At 44.5% G+C, this 23,849-nt stretch overlaps 1 protein-coding gene across 3 annotated transcripts in view; it reads right to left on the bottom strand.

Annotated features, from left to right (window-relative positions):
• Nucleotides 1-23,002, bottom strand: part of RELA (RELA proto-oncogene, NF-kB subunit) — an 85,541-nt gene extending 62,539 nt beyond the window's left edge. The window contains exons 1-3 of one of the 3 annotated variants that reach the window (XM_083164289.1): nt 22,775-23,001; nt 22,035-22,054; nt 9,595-9,636 (exon numbers count right to left, since the gene is read on the bottom strand). In XM_083164289.1, coding sequence (XP_083020415.1) covers nt 9,595-9,619 — 25 coding nt within the window. In that variant the 5' untranslated portion in view covers nt 9,620-9,636; nt 22,035-22,054; nt 22,775-23,001. Of the gene's footprint in view, nt 1-9,594; nt 9,637-22,034; nt 22,055-22,774 lie in introns of all 3 variants that reach the window. The other 2 variants (XM_083164288.1, XM_083164287.1) reach the window with 2 other exon arrangements.
• Between the last annotated feature and the right edge of the window lie 847 nt (nt 23,003-23,849).

Below are 23,849 nucleotides of genomic sequence, written 5' to 3'. Positions count from 1 at the left end.
CGAAGGCTGGCATCCGTGGTCACCATCGTCCACACTTGGGTCTGGAAACTGCGGCCCTGTGTGAGGTTGGAGGTTTTGAGCCACCATTGAAGGGAGAGTCTCGCCTCCCTGGAGAGGATAATGGTCTTGTGAAGGTGAAGATGGGACCCTGACCATTGTGCCAGGAGATTTCCCCGAAATGTCCTGGAATTAAATCTTCCGAAAGGTAGGGCCTCGAAGGAGGCCACCATCATTCCTAAGAGCTTTGTGCATAAATGCACTGAAACTCTGCAAGGTAGTAGGACCTGTCGAACTCTCTTCTGGAGAGCTGTGACCTTCGTCAGAGGTAGAATGACTTTTTCCTGCACTGTATCGAAAAGCAGACCTGGAAAGAGGATTGACTGCGTTGGTTGTAACTGGGATTTCTTGAAATGGAGAACCCAACCGTTCTGTACAAGAAATTGGCATGTAGTGCGGGCATCCTCCTGGAGTTTTAGGGGTCAAGGAGCTTTTAGGAGAAGGTCGTCCAGGTAGGGTACTATCGTTATCCCCTGAATCCGAAGGGCTGATATCATGCAAGCCATAACCTTGGTGCTGATGAGATCGAAAGGGAGTGCCCTGAACTAAAAGTGCTGGTGGCGAATTGCAAATCGCAGGAACTTCTGGTGGGTTTCCCAGATGGGAACGTGCAGGCAGGCATCCTTTATATCCAGCGACAGTATATACTCCCTTGGTTTTAAGCTTGCTATGACTGACCTTATGGATTCCATTTTGAATCTGTGATACACTACATAATCGTTTAGATGCTTCAAATTGAATAGGTCGGACTGATCCGTCCAACTTTGGGGTATTACTCCAGTCTTTTCGTGGTACCAGTCTTTCCTGATCTTGTGGGACTGGTATAATAACCCCTGCCTGAAGGATTTTTTGGATAGATCCATTTACAGCTACCTGTGCCTCTGCTGAAGAGGGTAGGCCTGTAGTGAAGAATCTGTTTGGGGGAGGTTGAACAAACTCCAGCTTGTATCCCTGTTCCACAATTTGAAGTACCCAATTGTCTCTGCAGTGATACTTCCAGACAGTTTTGAAGAGAGACAACCTGGCGCCCACCTTGTGATCCCCAAATGGGCGGGAATCCCGTCATGCCAAAGGTTTGTCTGCAACCTTTGGCTCTGTTCTACAGGTTGAGGTGGCGCTGGAAGTGGCAGCTCTCGCTCCTCTGCCTCTACGTCCTCAAAAGGACGTAAATCCACATCTGGAGCGTCAACTAAAGGTTGCTCCGCCTCGACAGGCACGAAAGGATGGGGCCGATGAGGGAAGGAAGGTAGACTTTCCTTCCGTGGCTTGCGCAATAAGTTGGTCAAGCTCTGGGCCAAACAGCATATCCCCATTATAGGGTAATTCCTCCACAGCCTTCTTTAAATGAGCTTCCGCCTGCCAGGACCCTAACCAAGTAGTGCGTCTGGCTAAGACCACCGACGCGGAAACCTTAGCACCTAATTCTGCTATATCTGCTGCAGCCTCACCAATATATATGGCTGCGTCCTTCATGTATAGGGCCAGTTGGAGCAGTTCTGTACGAGGTCTGCCGCTTTGTAAACCAAGTGCCAGCTTGTCTTCCCATTTTTCCATGGCCTTGTTGACCCAGGCCGATGCCAAGGCCAGCCTGAGTAAAACCCCTGAGGCAATGTAAATTGACTTTACCATGGTTTCTAGTCGACGGTCAGGAGCCTCCTTCAACATCACTGTGACCGGAACCAGGAGAGTAGTGCGTTTTGACAAGCATGACATCGGCAGGAGGGGGGGGTTCCTATTTTTCCTCTAGATTCTGCTGAGAAAGGGTACAACAATTTTATGCGCCTGGACAACTGGAATTTCTTGCCTGGCGTTTTCCACACAGCCACTAAAGGTTTATCCAGCTCTGTTGAGTAATGAGGAAATGTAAACTGGTGTTTTTGTGTGCGACCAAAGATGGACATAGGAGCAGGAGTATCCGCCTCTGCCAAATTAAGTGTGGTTCGGACCACCTGAATAAGGCCGTCCACCCCCTGAGGGTCCTCTTTAGAGAAAACCTCCTCCTGAATGGGTTCTGGCTCATTTAAAGCGGGCATATCGTCCTCATCATTAGTGTCGTCACCAGACCCCTGTAGTAGGCAAATGGGTGACCTAGCCCGTTTGTGAACCGGGCGTGAAGGGCTCACTACGGTGTTAGACATGGAATCCACTGACTGAATGAGGGTTCTTGCCCAGATTGGCTCGGTATTGGTTAGAAGAGAGAGATAAGTCTGAAACCGCTCTCTATCTTTGCTAGTACATTCTGTAGTAAGGGCCCAGAACAGTGTTCCCTCTAAGCTGTGCGCGTGCACACAACTCGCCGACCGTGCGCACAGACATTACAACAGAGCGCACAAAGCAGCAGTGGTCCCTTTTTGCAGTTGTGGACTCAATTAATGTGTGTTTCACCCATTAACTACATTGTGTGCTGTGTTTTAAATGTTTAATATAATTTTGAAGTAAAGTGAACACAAATGCTGAATGTCATTTTCCAGTTATATATAAGTGACGCACAAAAATTTAAATTTCCTTCCAAAGTTGAACAGCCAAAATCTTTTGCCGCACACAGCCTTCGTAAAATTAGAGGGAACATTGGCCCAGAAGCCTCCAGCTGAGAAGCCTGGGGTTGAGACACAACTTCCTGTGTCTAATCTGCCTTATAGCAAGTCTAACATAGGGAAACACCCTTAATATGCTGGGTGTACTGTTCCTTGCATGTCTTGCAAGTGAGCACTTTTAGGGCAGCCTTAGAAGTAGATTTGCCTACCATAATGCTAGTGAGAGGATATTAGTAACACAGAAATACACTCACACCCAAACACACTGAAGTAAGCCCCTAATGACCCCAGGGACTGCAGAGTCTGGGCTAGGATAGGGAGGGGGAGCCTTACAAACCTAGTGTTCCTGCTAGGCTGTTTTAGCGGAGCGCTGCGCCCTTCCCGATTTCTAAAGGGCAAAATGCGCCCTGCCCCTCCAGCAGCGCCCCGCTAAAAGAGCCTGCTGCCTGACTAATGTTGTGCCCGGGGAAGCTCCAGGCACCGCAATCTCGGCGGCGCTAGGCTTCCGCGGCAGCTCACGGACGTGGCGGGGCCAGACGGAGGAAGCCTCCTTTGGTGACTCAGCGGCCCCGGGCCCGCCTTCTTTGGTGACGCGACGGCCCGGGACCGCCTACAACGACGACGTCGGCGGGCCCGGTCCGCCCCCATCCCGTACAGTGGCGCCCTGCCCCAAAAAATTCCTAGGGGGAACACTACAAACCCCCCTAATCAGCGTGCACAAACCCCACACAGAACGTACAGACCTCTCTGTAGGATGTGAGGGAGCACTGGACTGCAGTGTCTGCGGTAATGCTGCGCTGTCACTGTCCACAGGATGAAGCAGGCGGTGGTATAACAGTGCCGTGGGACCTGTAATGGTGCCGTAGGAGAGGAGACAGGAAAAGGGCGCCAGCTATGTGATGTCGTCAAAGCCCCACCCTCTCCCGCCGGCAAGCTTTGAGCATAGAGAGCGGATTGCTGTATACAGCCTCCGCTCTGTGTCTATGTCCCCCTGACCGCACGCTGTCGTAGCGGCTGTCAGGGTCCTGCTCAGGAGGAGACTGTGCGCCACCCTGTCCGACCACTTTCCGGCGCTAAGCGCCGCTTACCTGCAGCTGCGGTGTCTGCTCTGCCATACCTCCTGGAGCAGTGGCCTGGCCTTGGACCCGTAACGCGAGCTGCGACGGGTCACCGGTGCGGTGGCACCAGTGGCTGGGTGCATGGAAGGCACAATGCGGGCAGTGGCGACCAGCACCCCTCCAGGGTCCAACGGAGCAGGCAGACCCTGCTGAGGGGTCAGCCTGTCTTGTAGAAGTAAAAAAGTAAAAAATTAAAATGCGAAAGACCTAATCTCCCTGAGGAGAAGAGGCACCGGGGAACCTACTCCTCCAGGCACTTTTTCTAAGACTGGGGTCTGGGTGGGGATAGAGGAGGGAGGAGCCTGCAGCAGTAAAGTTTTCTTAAAGTGCCACTCCTCCAGTACACCTACTCTATCCCCATATGTGATGACTGCAGCGGCCCCTGCTGCATGTAGGTGAAATAGATTGTGATGTCGTGGTCATGCATAGAGTTGGCCTGCAGCATTAGATTACCCCATCTGGCAATACAGATGATCTGGTTATATTGTGGTGTAAAATTACAGCAGGCAATTGGTTCACTGCATGCTCAAAACTAAAGACGTAAACATGAATGCAGGATATTTATATTATTACTGGCATGTTGCCATGGGCACAATTTATAAGGGATACCTACAGAGTATATGGCTGCTCATAGGTGTCAGGTGTAAAAATACATTGTGTATCGAGCACTGGCTATTTAATGGGCAGTCGACAAGAGGGCAAGGTGCAGTAGATATGCCACCTAGGTTAACTATTCTGAAATGCTTAACACTGATTGTTGGTAAGCACCCAACCATAATAGTTAGGTACTCGCCAAGACAGTGAGCAGAGTTGGACATTAGGACCAACTCTGGAAAGGATTTTTTTTACGTCCGGGTTGACAAGTTAAATTGTTCATTGAGACAAAAAGGCTGGACAGTGTTCAGACGTGTATGCACTGGGTTTCTGTTCTTAAAAAGGCGTCCGCCACGGTCTCCTCAGCGTATCAGTGGTGGTATACGGTCAATGGCCATCTGACGGAGTGCAGACAAATAATGTCCCTGTTCCAATAAATGGCGGGTGACCGGTCAATCAGAGGTCTTCTTATTTATCAACGCCTGTTTAATGGAGGACCTATGCAGCGCCATTCGCTCTTTTGAGTGTCCGTGTGGTCTTCCCAATGTAGTACATATTGCATAGGCACATTATCATATACATGTTGTGGTTTGAGAGGCAAATCTTGTCCAGATGAGGATGTTTAAATTGGGATCCAGTTAGCATATGTGAGCAGGTCTTACACTTGGGGCAATTGTAACAGCCTGCTGTTTTTTGTAAAAACGTGTATGATGGATTAGGCTTACCGGTAGTTAATTTGGATACATCGGTATGTACCACTATGTCCTTTATGTTACTTGCCCTCATGAAACATGCCATCGGTTGACTATAGCGTAGACTTGTTAACGCTGGGTTTGTGGCAACTATTAAACCATCATGCCCGTGATGCTCTCTGTACTACAGGGCTCGTTGTGTTGTATTCCATCCGCTATGTTATCTGTTCCTCCGCGATTTTTGGTTTTGTTTGCAGTAGTTGAGAAGATGAAATGGCTAGGACCTACAGTTTTTGTTGTTGTAACCGTTTGAGATTGTAACCACGTGATCCAAATTTGGGAATAACGGTGCCCAGTTATTTGGCAGTGTCTTGATAGTTACTGTAGATGCGGGCCACTCGGTACATATGGGACTTAGGGAGACACTTTTTTTTTTATAGGTTTAGGGTGATGACTGGAACCCAGACGCAGTGTATTGAGATCTGTAGACTTGGAGAAAAGATTAGTATGTAATGAGCCTCCAGTAATTGTGACCTGGACATCAAGGTAGTTGATGCTGGTGTTACATATGATTGTATATGTCAGTTTAATAGGTGATGTACATTCATTGAGCATCTTCAGATGGCTCAAGTCATTCCTCACCTCCTGTCCAAACCATGAATAAATCAATATATCCCTTATACAGGAGAATATATTGACACAGCTCCTGGTACAGAAAAGTAAATTTCCTGTTGGAACATATATATGTTAGCGTAACTGGATGCCGTATCGCTACCCATGACACATACTGAAAGTTGTCTGTAGTAGGTGCCATAAAAATCTTATATCTTTTGTTCAATCCAAGTATTGAACAAAAAGCTCTGAGACCTGGGCAAATATCAAATATCGTTATCCTCCTTGCATACAAAGGCGCAGCAATAGTCATTCATAACCTGACTGAATACATTGATGGAGTTAACCATCTATTACATGATCAGACCACATATGAAGCTCAACAATTGGACCCCACCCTGTTTATAAATATGAACTGGACTCCACTTTAGAACTTGTAATCACTAATGATACCATTACAAAAAAAAAATTAAAAATGGCATTGTTACAACGCCATCATGTTGCCGCCATACCGTATCCAGTACCACAATCCACAAAGGACTGCATCATCTGGGCTAGAGATTCTATCAGCATATCTTTATGTTCCTAGACCATATTATTCAACCGTATGTTATGAAGCAACCTTACTTTACTTTGTTAAAGATACAACAGATTTCTTTATGGCTCTTCGGGAACGTCAATCATTACCTCCTCATATGATACTATGCACCATGGATGTATGTAGTCTCTACAAGTTAATTCCACATCGCGACAGAATACTAGCCATTCACCAATTCTTAATCACCAATAAAATCACTGAGATTGACCAAGAACTATTTATCTCATTGCTTTAACTAACATTGGAAAATAACTTCTTTATCTTTAATGGCATCTGCTACAGACAACTATCAGGATGTGCCATGTGTAGTAATGTGGCACCCAGTTACGCCAACACACTCTATCTATCTATCTATTCCAACAGGAACAGGAGATACTCTTTTAGTACCAGGAGCTATGTCAATATATTTTCCTGTATAGTAGATATATTGAGGATTTATGCATGGTTTGGGACGGGAGGTGAGGAACGACTCAAGAGCCATCTGAACATGCTCAATGAATGTACATCACATATTAAACTGACATATACAATCAGTAACACCAGCATCAACTACCTTGATGTCCAGGTCACAATTACTGAAGGCTCATTACATACTAATCTTTTCTCCAAGTCTACAGACCCATATACACCGCTTCTGGGTTCCAGACATCACTCTAAACCTATATATAAAAAAAAAATAATAGAGGTCCTAGCCATTTTAAGTTCTCAATTGCAGCAAACAAAACCAAAAACAGTGTAGGAATGGATAACATGGCGGATGCAGAGAGCATCACGTGCATGATGGCCAATAGTTGCCACAAACCCAGTATTGATAAGTCTACGCCATAGTTGACCGATGGCATGTTTCACGAGGGCAAGTAACATAAGGGACATACCGATGTATCCAAATTAACTAAGCCTAATCCATCACACCTTTTTACAAAAAAAACACCAGGCTGTTACAAATGCTCCAAGTGTAAGACCAGCTCACATATGCTAACTGGATCCCAATTTAAACATCCTCATCTGGACAAGACTAGTCATATATGCCATATATTTAATTGCCTCTCAAACCACATCATGTATATAGTGTGGCCATGCAATAAGTACTACGTTAGGAAGACCAGACGTACATGCAAAAGAGTGAATGGCGCTCCATAGGTCCTCCATTAAACAGGCATTGGTAAATAAGACATCTGATCAACCGGTCACTCGCCATTTACTGGAACAGGAACATTATTTGTCCGCACTCCATCAGATGGCCATTGATCATATACCACCACTGATACTTTGAGGAGACCGCGGCGGATGCCTTTTAAGAACAGAAACCCAGGGGAAAAACCATATGAACACTGTCCAGCCTTTTGGTCTCAATGAACAATTTAACTTGACAACCCTGACTTAAAAAAATTCTTTAACAAATTTAACGCCGGGATCCTAATGGTAAACCATCATGTGCCACTCAGTCTTACAATCACTGTGCTATAAGGTCATCTATACCTACTTATGGTCATTGCTTAGCATGTCAGAATAAAGTATCACCCTGACATGCTTACTGTGTTATCGAGTCCCTAACTATTATGGTTCCGAGGTTACCACAGCCCAAGATCAATTATTACCAAAGTCCTCTGTCCCATTGTGTGCTTTGTGATCAGGCTTTCGGATTCCCTTACCTCCTTCAAGCGCTCCCTCAAAACCCACTTTTTTCGACTAGCCTATCCCTCCTCCTAACCTCTTTTGATCCTCCTATCCTGCCTCCGTTCCTACTTATCCTATTGTTTTTCGTTCGTCCACCCACCTCCTTTTAGTATGTTAACTCTTATGAGTAGGGTCCTCCTTCCTCACGTACTCACCCTACCTCTTTACCTCACCTGTGCTCCTGTCCTGTTCTTCCCTTCCTCTACTTCATCTTCAGTCTCCTCGACAATTTTGAGACCTACTTCTGAACTGATGCTGATTTTATTTCTACCAGCTATACCCCTATTTATACTGTATTTTTCAACACACCCTGTACGTTACCTTGTAATTTGTTTTTTGTTTGCTATGTACGGCGCTGCTGACACTTTGCGGCGCCTTATAAATAAACGTACTACTACTACTACTACTACTACGAAGGCGTTCAGCCAATTTTTTTTGTTGTTAATTCTGGTATCCCTGGATTCCGTTATTCGATAAGTCGGCAGTCCTAAGTTATCGGTGAAGCATTCTAGTCTTTCGGAGATCAGTCCTTCCCTCAGCTATTTCTTCGCCCATCACTCCTAGCTGAACCGTGAGTACTTCTAGAATGGGGCCGCAACCTACTGACTAGATGCAGCAAAATCCAAACTTCCTTGCGGGTGTACCTGGTGAATACCGCAAGGAGTCTAGTCAACACTCACATTCTGCTAGTTGATGCTTAGATCCTATATTCTACCAGCAAAACTTCCAGCACCTCAAACCCATCAGGTCCGGAGACAGCAAGCCGAGACAGATCCACTGCCAAACCCCGGTGTGACACCCATTAAATAGTCAGTGCTAAGTACACAACATCCCAGTAATACTATTAATATTCAGCATTCATGTTTAAATCTTTAGTTTTGAGCATGCATTGAACCAATTGCCTGCTGTCAGTGGTAATTATACACCACAATATACCCCACACTATGCATGACAGCAGCAGCACAATGTGCATTTATCTTTTATCTCTAACAGAGTTTATTACCGCTCTTTAAAAATCAATATGCACTTTATTTTAGTTTTGTGATACTATTTACATCGTTGCAATGTTTTGTCTGTGGATAGGGAAATGTTCTGGGAAGGCTGCAGACCGTCAGCCATTTCCATGACGATGGGTGCTTTTCTGCTGACATCATAGGCAGTGGACCCGGATCATCTATCCTGCCCCGGATCATCTATCCTGCCCCAGCCCTGTCCTGCCCCCCACACAACACACTGGCTCTATTTAAGGGCAATACCTTTACACATTTTCTGCTTGTAAAAACGTATATAAAATTCCAAGAAAAAAATCCTTGAAAAAAGGACTGCTGGGTCCTGAAACGTCAACCCTTACTTGTACATGTTCCGTATTCAATATAGTATTTTCTTTAACTACCTGTGGAGTGCCACTTCCTTTCTCACACACACATACTATTATTAGTTTTTGTAGTACAATAAATATCCATTATATAAAAAAAAAAAAAAAAAAAAAAAATTAAGAGCAAGTGAAGTCTGACAGGTATTATAAAGGGAAATTAGGTGGGAAGTGAATGGAATGGTGAAAGATATAAAAGTAAAAAGTAGAGCTTAAAAAAATCTTTAGAATGAAAAGTTGAAAAAATGATAGAGATAGATATATCTATATATATATCTATATAGTCTGACATGTGTGAAGGGTCACAACACAAAAGCATCAGATAGCATAAATTTCTTACTTGACATCATCCAGTCTTTTGACATGAGTGAATTTATTAGATCTACAAAGAAGAAGAAAAAAAATGCACCAATATCAATTATTTTTAGAACTTCCTTATTTTAGCTGTACATTTCAATACAATTATGTTCTAGTAATAAAAGGGAATTGGGACCATTTCACTAAAAATACTGTACAGGTAGAAAGAAAATACTGTAACATACCCCACAATGGAAAAGCATATTAGTTCTCAATTTGAACACCATGCCATACCTGACACAACCAACCCACTCTCATTCTCTCCAGTAACCAAGGACAAGGTGATTATCGCATTCTGCCCCCTCTATGCCACTCCCACTACACTACTACCTTCCCACTCCATGCCCTCATAGTTCACCCTTCAACCTCTTTCCACTAGTAGATTTTAATCCTCTTTTACATACATGATCATGTCATCAATAAAAAAAAAAAAAGCAATCGCTCTACCCAGTCTCTCTCGGTTTCCGGGTGGCTGACCGATAAAGTCTAGGTTAACAGGTCGACAAGTTTTTCATTAATGGAAAATTATGCACTTCATGCTTTATCTTTCCCAATTGGGGTCTACGTGGACAAACACAGAATAAGGGGACCGGGCCCCAAGTATGGAAGAACACTGTACACTAAAATAAAAAAAAACTTTGAAAAACTCATGTCAACCTTACGCATGTCTACCTAAACATTGTATATGAACTAGCAAATGGTGACAAACTCCTTTAGCATAGTTCTCGCTGAAAACAGGATTACGTTTGCTTCTCAAAAATGTGCTAAATGGCTGTTAATAAAGCCACAGCTGGTGAAGGGACATCAGCGCTTACAAAGGACGGTGAGCATATACTTGCTAAAGTGCTCATGTGGCAAACAGTACAGTAAGTGGGGAAACCACAAGCAAGCAAAAGTTATGTTTCTCTGAGCACATCAGAACTTTAAAAAAATTGTTTATAGACACAATGGGCCATATTCAAGGGGGTTAAACGGCGGGGATCGACGAAAACAAGCGACCTCACTATTTAACCCCCATGCCGGCTTCAGCATAGGCCAGGAAATTCTGGAGGAGGGGTCCGGATCCCTGCCCATGCCGATTGGTCTGGGGGTGAATGCTTTGGCCGGAGGGACTTGTATAAAAACTCTGCCCCGGCTGTGGCATTACCTTGCTGATTCTTGAAATACGGGGGACCCCTAATCATTTTGTCCCCCGTATTTCGGGAACCAGGACCAGTCCTGTTCTTTTAAAATCCAGGGGAACCCTACTGTGTTTGTCCCGTGATTATGAAACCAGGGGCGGCTCTTTGAGCCCGGGGCTGGTTATGCTCAGAATGGGGGACCCCACACCGTTTTTTGGAGGGGGATTTCACTTTTTTTTTTTTTGTTTGTTTACACAAAATCTCACATTTTCATAACGAAAAAAAAAAAAAAATTGCATCATATCGCACTTTTTTTCCACGAATTCCCATCTCATAAAATAGTTGAATTCAGGCACAAAAATGCGATATGAAAAAATGTGATAAGGTGCAATTTTGGAAAGTACCTAAAAATTGCATTCTATTTAAGGTCACCCAATATTTTATTAAGAATGATAAAGCCTAGATGGCTGAATGTAGATTTTGAAATTAAGAGTTTTTTAGTTTTTCCTATTTATACCCTTAAGGATAGGAGCTTTGAATTGAATATATATATTTAATAATAATTTGTATTAATTTATTTTAATATATGAAAAAAAAAAAAAAAAAAAAAAAAAACACCCATATCCAGACTGTTTGATATCCCTGGTCTTTATAAAAATGGTGTTGGGGGATCCTCCGTTGAAAGATGTACAAAGAAAGGGGGTCTCCCTGACCTGCCTTCAACCTGGGCGGGAGTGATTAGTGGCATATTTGCATTCTAACAACTGTAACTAATAAACAACTTCCAGTTTCAGGAAACGGGCTGGTGATCTTTATATAATTAATGCCCTAAAGAATTATGCGATTGATGGACATCTAAGGTTACATAACACAAGGGGGTGTAACAATGTGTCCGGCGAGTGGGGTTTTTAATGGCGAGGATGGCTTGTTTTCAGTGAGGATTCCCGAAAACAAGCCCTCCTGGCCATTTAACCCCCTCGCCCTATTCTATGTTCTGGGGGGAATCCGCGCCGTCACAGGATGATGAGGTTCGCAGCTATTGCAGCATATAGCCACGAGCCTCGACATTTTGACGGCCGCAAACATAGTCTCCACCTTGCTTTTTAGAAATAGCCATGTGGAAACGGAAAGTTAAGGGATTCAGTTGAATACGGAGGGCGGGCTATGATGGCGAGCAATAGGCATAGCTCACCTGATCAGCACTGAATATACCACAAGGACTGGAGTGTGCAGAATCTATTATTATTCCAATAATTTTTCAGCTAGTTCGTTTAGCTATTTATTGTAGTTGCTAATTTGGATTTTATGTAATGAATATTATATTGTATATGTTATTGTTACTCCACATTTATTACTGCTGGGGGGGGGGGGGTCATTATAGGATATTAGGTATAGATATGGACACAGAATTGCTTCTCATTATACCCTGAAGACGGACATCTATACATCTGAAATGCAATGGCAGTGAGGGGGAACCTTCTCTGTGCACTTACTCATGCCATTGGTTGTGGATGGTCCTGGATTCTTCTCATTTCAGGTTAGACAGATAAAGTCTAAAGGGGTCCTATTGTGCAATCTTTGTGGAGGATTTTTTATTGCCATTTTAGCTATATTAATGTTTTGGAATGAATACATGACTTCTGCAACATCTCAGTCTCACAGTCACTGTACACCCGTAATTATCCTGCACTCTGCCCGACAAGCTCACTGCAGCTGTTACACAGAGGCAAATGGTGAATATAGGGGGAGACGGTCAGGAGACACAGAGACAGGGGAAAAAAAGGCAAAAGATTGGGCATAGACTTGGAATAAAAAAAAAAAATGGAGGGAGGGAGGGAGAGGGAGAGGGAGAGGGAGAGACAGAGACAGAGACAGAGAGAGACACACACTTGGCCACAAGTGACCAGCTGCAAGGTCCAATCACTGGTACCTCCTCATCAGACTACATCCAAGCAGCCAGGGAAAGGGACCTCCTCACCATGCTCCATCACTGGTGTCCCCCTGACCGCACCAGTTCGAACACACTGGCGTATGTTATGGTAGCATGATTACAGGGGACAGGGGTGCAGACTGGATGTGAGGGGAGTTTATGTCAGGTGATCTCCTACTTCTTACCTCCCCTGGTCCTCAGGGAGTCCCAGTTACAAGCTTACATAGTAACATAGTAATTAAGGCTGAAAAAAGACATTAGTCCATCAGTTTCAATGTAATCCCTTCTGAATGTGGGATACTGGTGTATAGACTACTGATGTCTAGAGTCACCAACCAAGTGCCAACAGGTATTGGACCAAAAGCTTACAATTTGTTCAGGAGTGAAGTGGTGTCCTTGCAGGTATGATGAGGTCTTCTGGACCGCAGGTTGGAGAAAATAAATCAAGAAAGCTGGAGACGTTGCTGTACAATGAGTTCTTGGCCGAGATGATTGGCCTACCGGGAGGCATCTTGAGATCTTGTGAATCTTCGGCAAACAATATAGCAGCGAAACTCTGGGCATGTTGATGGTCAGATAGTCTTTTACCGAGGTTGTAAGAGACTCGGAGGCAATAGCTTCCGTCAGAATGGTGTCCAATTCCCTTTTATAGCATAACGTAGGGTCATTGGGTAACAGAGTATAGGTGTCATTATTAAGTAGTTGAGAATATACTTCAGTTTTGTAGTCATTGATGTCCCAGATGACAACACCTCCTGTCAGCAGGGAGGATCATGATGTCATCATAGGATCTAAGGTCCTTTACTGCCTTCCATTCGTCTTTGGTGAAATGAGAAAAACTCCTCTGCTGTTGCTTCTCTTGTGCCAACAGCACTTTAGATCCCAGGACTTTAACAAAGCTCTGGATAGCAGTGTTGCTGGAGGGAGGATCAAATTTGGATTTCCTCTTGAATTGGTCATAAACAGATGGAGGATGCTGTAAGACAGGATTGGACTGCTTGCCCAAAAAAAAAAAATCTTTGAGACGAAGGTTTCCGTTTAGACGGGTCATCTCTATTTTCCAATTAAATGGATTGAATGAGTTCGTGGGTACGAAAGCCAGACCTTTGTTCAGGACGTTGATTTCAGACAAAGATAATGTGTGGTTAGAGATATTGAAGGTTAAATCCTCGGCTTGCATCCTTGCATTTGCAATTCTACGACCTTGTTCACCTCTTCTGGGGGGTTGTTCTCTCTTTCTCGTATGGCCCTTGTCCTGACTCCAGCAGGTGGGTGCTGGACTTTTTAGAGACCGCAGATAGTTTTCCTGTTTCGCTTGCAGTGGAGTTGGATTCAGTGGAGGACTCAGCATCAGTGGTATTGCAAGGACCTCTACGGCAAAATTTCTTATCATTCTTTTGTGGTCTGTAAGGGCCAGCCAACCATCTATAGATGCTATGTTCGGTGTAATTGCGAATAACGCGGTTGAATGTGATCTTTTTGAACACAATGAGGTCCTTCTTGAAAGCGTCAAGATGAGTAGACCAGGGGTCCTCAAACTTTTTTTGCTCCGGGACCCCATCAGACAATAAAAATAATGACAGGACCCCAGCAAGTTACTGCAGAAGGTCATCACATCAGCCTGATAAGTCAGCAACATGGAGTCGCAACCCCATGCTGAGAAGGTCGGGACCCACAGTTTGAGAACAGCTGGAGTAGACAGTTTATTGGCCCAATCTTGTCCTGTGTCATCGTTGAGTTTCTGGAGGTGTATAAGCTCATATTCGCTGATCTGTTTCTGTATCACATTCTTTTCCCTAACTGATTCATGGATTACCAGGGTCATCAGGTCAAATGAGCAATTGTTAAGTATTGTGCACCATGTGCGACAGAACTCATTATTGTAGCGTCCGATTGTGGGCATGTTCTGTACACGAAACCCACGGGGAATTTTCTTCTGCCGAAAATACTCGGATTGAGTTACGCCTTGGACCAGAAACTCATCTCTCTTTCTTCTTCATCTTAAATAAATGGTTATATATATATATATCCTCTGTGGTCAAATCACCCTCCAACTCTAGTAACCGTTCAGTAAAAAGGGTCTCAACCTCGGTAAAAGACTCTGACCATCGACATGCCCAGAGTTTCGCTACTATATTGTTTGCCGAAGATTCACAAGAATCTCCATATGCCTCCCGGTAGGCCAATCATCTCGGCCAAGAACTCATTGTACAGCAACGTCTCCAGCTTTCTTGATTATTTTCTCCAACCTGCGGTCCAGAAGACCTCATCATACCTGCAAGGACACCACTTCACTCCTGAACAAATTGCAAGCTTTTGGTCCAATACCGGTTGGCACTCGGTTGGTGACTCTAGACATCAGTAGTCTATACACCAGTATCCCACATTCAGAAGGGATTAAAGCCACCAAATATCTACTGCTGAAAGCTATATATAGCTTTATTGACCTTGCCACTACAAATTAACATTTTTCTTTTTAAACAAGCAATTCTTCCTACAATGCTCCGGGTGTGCCATGGGCTCGGTTGCACCTTCACTTGCCAATGCCTACATGGCTGCACTTGAACATGATCTGTTCTTCAATTCTGACCTCGGCATGAAGATTGCTTTCTACACACGATATATTAACGATGTGCTCCTGTTCTGGACAGGGGCGAGAGAAGACTTTCGTTACAGCTATTGATGGTATCAATTCCAAGGACTGTCCAATCAAATTCACTTACTCCATGAGTACAGAGTCTGAATTATTTGGATGTATGCATATCTGTAAAGAACAACTCTTTGCATACAGCTGTCTACTCAAAAAAGACTGACCGGAACACTCTTCTGCTTGCACAAAGCCACCATTCCCCTGCATTAATTAGAGGGTTACCCTTTTCTCAATTGCTCCGTGTAGTGTTCCCGCTAGGCTGTTTTAGGCCCGATTTTTAAAGGGCAAAATGCGCCCTGCCCGTCTCGCAGCGCCCCGCTAAAACAGCCTCACGGGGAAGCCCAGCGTCGTCGTTGACGGCGATGCCTGGCACTTCCGGCAGCACAGTGGATTCGGAGGGGCCGGGCCCGCCCCCTTTGATAACAATGGCGGCCCAAGCACGCCTCTTTCATTATGGCGTCGGCCCGGGCACGCCCCCTTCATGATGTCGGCGGCCCGGGCACGCCCCCTTCATGACGTCGGCGTGCCCGGTCCGCCCCCCAGCGCCCCGCCCGGTGCCACTCCTAGAGTGAACACTATCCGTGTGAAGAGAATCACTAATTCAGAAGTGGTCCTGAAGCAGAACCTCAATAAAATTCAGTTAAAGTTTAAAGCTCGAGGTTACCCCCAAGTGATCCTATTGAGAAAATGTACCCGTGACCAAAATAAAGAAGTCATGGGCTGGGTCAGGTCATACAATATGGCACACATATCGGTGCATTTCGAAATCATTGTGGCCTGTGGCTCAAAAAGATAAAGATCTTCGGACTTTGAGGAATACCCATCATGTCCTGCTACACCCGTGGCAGGAATATTAGAGATTGGGTAGTAAGAACTGATATCTCCACACGCACCACTCCTGGTACCCAAGTGAAGCCAGGTGGATGCTACCGATGTGCAGGTTGCACAACATGCAGCGCCATGACCACCACAAAGTTCTCACATCCCCACTCTGGGAAACCGTTTCCCATCAAGTATGCCCTTTCTTGTTCCAGTTCTTACGTGGTTTACCTTATCACTTGCCCTTGTGGCTTACGCTACATCGGTAAGACGATTAGAACTTTTAAAAGAGCGCATCGCCAATCACAGCACTGCCATCAGGGCTGCACTAAACAATAAAGCCAATGACCAACCTGTTGCGAAACATTTTGCATTGGCCAAACATAGCCTTGAAAATTTGAAATATGTCGGCCATGTCCCTCCAGATCTGAGAGGGGGCAACAGAAGCAATAAACTACTACGTCTTGAGGCTCAATGGATTTTCAGACTGGACACTTTGAACCCCAGGGGACTAAGGGGGTTATTCTAGTTCATTCGCAGCCTTGCGAGTCCACACCCCCCCCCCCCCCCCCGGCGAATGACCGCCCACATCTTTCAATGGTCACCGAGAATCGAATGAGGTTTAGCGTGCACGCCTATAAAAGTGACTTTTTAGTTGCATACATTTGCATGCACATGGGCGGGCAGCTGACATCCGTTGATGTCAGCTACCCGCCCCCCACACCTTCTCATGGGAACGCTGGGAGTTCCCATATGGTAATGGGTCAGCCCGGCGCCCCCGCCCATCTCCGCTACACCCCCCCCCACGCCGCCATGGGTACGTGCACCCGGTGAACCGAAAGGTCGCTGTGTGTGCATGCACCATACGCCTGCACATGCGCAGATACCCGCCTGCGAAGACACGCAACATCGGTTCTGCGTGTGAAAGCACGCAGGACCGATGTGATCTCAGTGAGGCCCTAAATGAACAATGGGATGCAGTCAAAATCCCGACAGGGTCAAAATCCCGACAAGGACAAAATCCCGACATACAGAATGTACAGGTGAAACAGTCTACATGACTTTCGGTCGACAGGTGCGAGTTCAACGTGGGTTTTTCACAGTTTTTTGAACCGACATGTGCCGACAGGCGGTATTTCATGCCCTACCATCAACTACGGTGTGGTGGGAGAATAAAATAGTGTGCCGAGCGCAGTGAGGCACCGTGCACGAAGCATCGTGAGCGAAGCGAGGGGCTGCGGTTCACTTGCAACTGTGTCCATGTCGACATTCGGGTCAAAAAACAGTGAAAAAACCCATGTCAACCTCGCACCTGTCGACCGAAAGTCATGTAGAACTGTTTCACCTGTACATTCTGTATGTCGGGATTTTGTCCATGTTGGGATTTTGACCCGGTCGGGATTTCATACCGACTCCTGAACAATTATCATTTAACATGTTTTTATAAAAAACAGTGTTATACCACTTACACGCACAACTTGTATTATGTTTCGGAGAGGGATCTTGCAAGGAGCTGGTCAGACTGAAGCACTTGAGGAGTAGACCAGCCTCATTGGAAAGGTGAGTAGTGCAAACTGCAGTGACGCCAGCCCCCCTCCCTCCCTGCTGCTCTGGGTTGGCCCGAGAACTTACAGTAGTGGCTGCAATGTTATTATGATTCTGGGTATTTATGTATGTACACTACTGGGAAGAGGGGTGGACATGCCCAGGGTGTTAAGAACATTACAGCCACCGCTGCAAATTCCCGGGCTGGCAGTCGAAGAGGAGTTTGATAGCCAAAAGTTTTATATTGGCCTTATAAATGCAGCCAAGTAAATAAAACTAAAATTATTTAGCATAGATATACACAATAGCCCTTCTCATATCTATAGTAACAATAGTTCAATGATAGAGGATATTTGTTTGCACGGATTACATAACACCATATAACAAAGATCTCATTGACGCAATCACTCAGACTTCTGATTACCAAATTATTTTTACTGTATACCACTGGTCGGAACCTGGCAATCTAGCCATGGTGTGACTATTGAATGGTGAACACATTTGAACTTATTGTAGTGTACAGATAAAGTGCTGGAAGAAAAGGTATTCCCCCAGTAAAATGCCTGTAATAACAAGGTTTCCTAATTTTGGAGTCCCAAGTGAGCACTTACTGAATGTTATTTACAGACAGCCATGCAGTACATGTGCATAAAGTCGGGATCCTGGTGGTCAAAATCGCGACACCGAATTGCCGACATTACCGCCAGGGTCTATTTGGGGTGGGGGCCCAACCCCCATAGAGCCTTGTAGCAAGGAGAGAAAGCCACCATGGCCCACAGCATGGTGAGAGTCCGAATTGAGTCTGTGCTCCCCTCATGGAGCTTGGGGAGGGATGCTGGGTATAAATGCTGGAGGTTGGGGGTAGGATTGTTATACTGGACCGGTTATAGCCAGGTGCCTTACTACATTGTACAGCTTGGCATGCCACACACACACACTGGTGGTGATCCTTGTGATGTATAATTATACAAAATTATTTCTGTTTAAGTTTAGATTTATATTTTTGGCTAGGTGTGAATACGGATTAGGTGTGTGGCATTTTAGTTAAACTGGGCACACACTGGAGTGATGGGGATTTATTCTGATGTCGGAATGAATCCCCATCAGTGGGGGTTGCCGGTACACCCTGGGACAATGGTAATGAAGGACAAAATGATCATGGACGCACATGGTTTCATTCTTCATTAGTATGTGTTAGGATATGAGCAAAATCAACAGGTTTGATGTGCAGCATGCATGCATGTATAAAGAACAAGTAGCTCGGAATGATTTATTGTACTAACAAATAAAATCCAGCTCGATTCAAAGCTGCATGAGGCATCATCATTTGAAAGATGCAAACTGCAGGTTTCCATGCTCCGCTGATGCACCTGAGGATACAGCATCAGATCACCTGCATGACCATCACACATCTGAAAAATCTTGAACCTAGAGCCAATGAAGCCCCGTTTTTTTGCGTGCTTTCGACAGCTGCCTCCAAACGCCAGCAGCATCACACCTGCAGTACAGAGTGGTTTATACGCATGTAAATATCTAAAACATAATGCATACATTGGGTTTAAGGATCTCTCTCAATTAGGAGAACACTAGCGAATCGATCAGCAACAACCATCAATCTCAGACAGCGAAACATGGGGACACTCATCGCTATAGCCCCCACATACACACTGATGCAGGGGCATTTTCTAAGCAACTTTGCCAAACTAAGTAAAGTCACTTAAAAAATGCCTTAATATCGGCATGTTTGTAGGCCCCATAACTCACCTACCATCTATACTTGTGTTCATTTCTACCATTGACAACTTGCCCCTGGTAACATGCAGACTGCTCCTCTGCATCTCAGCTGTATAGTATACGAACAATTGTGCAGCTAATTGTCACGTGTGCTCTCCTTTTGTCCTTCAGTCAGTTATGTTTAGGGCCACAAAAGGGAGAGAAGGTTATTCGCACAGGATCCTCATTCAGGGGGTTATTTTGGTTCACTCTTTCTGACAAAATCCTTCTTAGATGGACAAAACCATGTGCACTGCAGGTGGGCAGATGTTACTTGTGCAGAGAGAATTAGATTTGGGTGGGGTTTTACTTCAAAGTGCGATCTATATTGCAGTATAAAAATAAAGCAGCCAGTATTTACCCTGCACAGAAACAAAATAACTCACCCAAATCTATTTCTCTCTGCACATTTTACATCTACCCCCCCTGCAGTGCACATGGTTTTGTCCATCTAATTTTGATTTTGTCAGAAAGAGCGAACTAGAATAAGGCCCTCAGATTGAGGAGATTAGGACCCCCCCTGAAATTTGTTGGGTATGGCGTCAGCCTACAATTCAACTTTACGGGAGGTGTGCTACCACTGGACAAAAAATTAGATAACTTTATAAAGAAGAAGAAAGAGACGCACTGGTATGATGTATTTAATAAACTACAGGTTATCTAAGGTCGACATTGGTGTACCAAAATGAAATAATACTGTATCTCAGGGTCTTTATTTCTTAAATGGGGTATAGTGCCCACGATAACACACAGGGTTGTGGTATGTGCGGATACTCTAATCCCCTGTTTAACCCTTGCAGGATACCAGCTACTTATTCAAAATGATATCTGGGACCTATGCCCATTGCATTGCCATATTTCTGCCCAAATCCATGTTTGTCAAAAGAATTTGCACTTGGGGTCATATGTAAGTGGCCCCCCTGTGTGGGTTTCAAGTGAAATATTTGGTACTTGTGTATTAGCACTTCGCCCGATTTTACTACGTACGCAAACGTAGTGAAATCACATCGTATGGTTATGGTATGGCATGCGATGAGATTTTGATGCTTATAATGGCATTTAATTACAATAGCATTAAATGACATATAATGTCATTTATTAAGGCCTCCCCCCCCCCGTATCGACATGATCCCGAAGAGTAGCGAGCCCCATGCTATCCACGTCGGCGTGGAGTTGATTGTATATAGTGTGGCGAGCGCTGCTAGCCACTGAGCCGAATCGCGGCGAGCACCGCGAGGGGACGCGTATCATGTTAAATGTATTACGCGTCCGCTCGCCACGCTTCGGGCTTGGTGGCTCGCCACACTATTTAAAATCAAATCCACACCGACGTGGATAGTGGGTGTATGAAAAAGGTTGGTCAGACGCGTACCTCTGACGTGGATAGTGGGGGGGTCCAAAATAAATGACATGTCATTTTACAATTAAATGTCATTATTCTAGGTTCCATCAGAACCGATATCTCATCGCATCGCATGTCATAATAGCATGCGATGCGATTTTTTATTGCATCCTATCTTTTTAATGAAATCACTGACATAGAGCAGTGAATACATTAGATAGGAAAATCGCATCGCATGCCATACAATATGGCATGCGATGCAATTTCACTACCGTGAATAGCCCTCTACGCAAATAGCATAGTGGGCGCCATGATAATACACAAGTACCAAATATTTTTTGACGACCATTGTTTAACCCTTGCAGGACACCAGCTACTTATTCAAAATGTTGACATTTGGGACTTATACCCACTTTAGGGCGCAATTTCTGCCCAAATCTTTGTTTGTCAAAAGATATTGCAAGTGGGTCATATTTTTTGACCAACGCTGTTTAACTGTTGCAGGACACCAGCTACTCATTCAAAATGATGAAATCTGGGACCTATGCCCATTTTAGTGCCCGATTTCTGCCCAAATCCTTGTTGGTCAAAAGAAATTGCAAGTGCGTCATATGTAAGTGACACCCGTGTGGATTTCTGGTGTCAAATTTGTGGTCCAAGACTCATTAACCCTTGTAAAAGTGATTGTCCTGAATAAGAAGCTGGAGCTTGAATAATAAGTGAATAAGAAGCTGGAGCTTGAATAATAAGTGAATAAAAAGTTGGACGAATAAGAAGCCAACTTCAGCCTTGTTATTTGCAGAAGCTTTTTGTGGTATCTCCTGCATTTTGCTATTAGTACATACCAACAATGCAGAAACCGTCTTTTCTATGTGGAATGCATACAGATGACTGATGGACAGGATGCCAGTGGTCAGAATATGAATGAGAGGGGTCCAGTAAGCACACTGGAAATTACATGGTACGCATTGTAAATATCCACAACTAGTAAGCCCGCTCGAAGCAAAAGCTTAGAAAGCTCGTCTGCTACCTACTGTGTTTGTGCACCTGTGAGAAAGATGTATTTTCACTCTATATATGATGTTAAATACTACTGACACACAGGCAAGCGTCACAACTGACTACCGACAAACAGGCAAGTGTCACAAGGAACCTGACGCATCAAGAAACCAACTCCTTTTGAGAAAGTGTTTGTAGGTGTACATCTCTATTCATTTACGTTGGCCAAATCCAAGGCACTTACCATGATAAAAGACAGGACATCTGAAGCCATGTGAGAAAGAAGCAGACAGATATTAACAGCAGGGTGAGTATTTGGCCTGGTTCCTTTTCTACTTATGTTCAAAACTATTCCCACCACCAGAGATCCAAAGAGAGCGTTACAGTATCACCCCCTTACCCATAAATTCAAGAAGAACCAATGTAATAAATCGAACAGCTGATACATTTAGGAACCACAAAATTCATATGTATTCCCATCAGTAAACAACAACATGTGATACCCCAGTATTGCATCTGGTACACCGTATGTGCTGCCACAGGATCCGACAAATCCTTGTGGCAGCCATGGTGGTCTCCAGATCCGATCCATACTGGACCGTGCATCCGATCGGATCCATAGGTAAAGCACACACGATTATTTTGTCTCAATGGGTGTAAATGGTGTGAAAAAGAGTCTTATCATAGAAGGGTATGGGCACCTTTATGAACACAAACATAATGAAATATGCAACTATAACATATAAAAGATACAATCATATAAATCCATAACCCACAAACAAGTCCCATATAAAAAGTTGCTTACAGAGATAAGTGCTTGTCTTACTCAATCGAACTGAATGTAACCAGTAAACGTACAACTTAGTGCTGGACACAATGTAAAGCTGATAAATTAACTCAGAACCGTCCTGCTTCTAATACAGGAAACACAATTAGGCCAGACTATGGATTCTGCACACTCGGGACTTCCGTAGTCACTCTTACCGTCCATATCGACGACAGGTACTGTATCACACCAAGCACAGCTTCGTTACTGCTCGTACAATAAATAAAAACTTCTATCACTGATAATTTCGGTCTTCCTTTTCTGCGTTACTTATTTTCCCGAACTCCAGTCTTCCTTCCTTGTACACACGCCCCCTTACACACACACAAACATTGATAGACAATCCCTTGTAGCGCTGCGGAAATACCCAAATGACGTACACAGTGGAACGCCCTATATAGTGCGCCTGCGCGTCGCACTCAAACTGAATAACCAGTTAAAGTCCAATCAGCAGCGCGTGAGCAGCATTCCCTTGCTGATCTGATGCGTTTTAAAAAGACGTGCATGCAGGGAACCCCTCAGGGAAAGCGTGACAATTACAGATGCCATCCAAAGCGTAAAGAAATGTGTTTAGTTCTGGTTCAAAAAAAAAAAAAAAATTCCCTGTTGGCAGCAATGTTGTCCTGGGTGGGACTCATTTAAACATGACCAAGGCATCGGCTTTTTGGATTATTTATTAAGGGAAGCCTTATAAACATAGTTACCTACCCTTAGGGTTACCACCTTTTTGTTGAGAGAATCCCGGACATTGGCCCGCCCCTTGACACACCCACTGACCCATCCCAGCCCCACCTCCAGACCCGCCCCCAGACCCGCCTTATGTTGATTTTTTTTAAACCTTTGCTTCCATTTCATTCTTGATTTTGCATACCATAATTCCAGTTACATGTTATATCACATACATTAATGGCCATTACAAGTTATGCCACACATCGTGATGCCAATCACGATGTATTATTCCATGTACTGCAATGGCCATTACACATTATGCCAGGACTCAACCAAATTTTTGCACAGGATGGAAAACATGGACAGTGCGCGCCGAAGGCGCGCAGCAAAATTTTTGTCATAATGCTGACACACCGCACACCCATTATATAGTATACCACATGCCATAATGGCCATTACATTTTATGCCACACACCGTAATGCCCATTGCACGTTTTAATGAACTTTGTAATTCCGATTACTCATAAGCCCACACATGATGCCCATGACATACTATATAACACA

This window comes from Crinia signifera, chromosome 11 (assembly GCF_055691185.1).
Source record: "Crinia signifera chromosome 11, ASM5569118v1, whole genome shotgun sequence".
In the NCBI taxonomy this organism is placed as follows: domain Eukaryota; kingdom Metazoa; phylum Chordata; class Amphibia; order Anura; family Myobatrachidae; genus Crinia; species Crinia signifera.
This window is presented reverse-complemented; position numbering and strand designations above follow the sequence as displayed.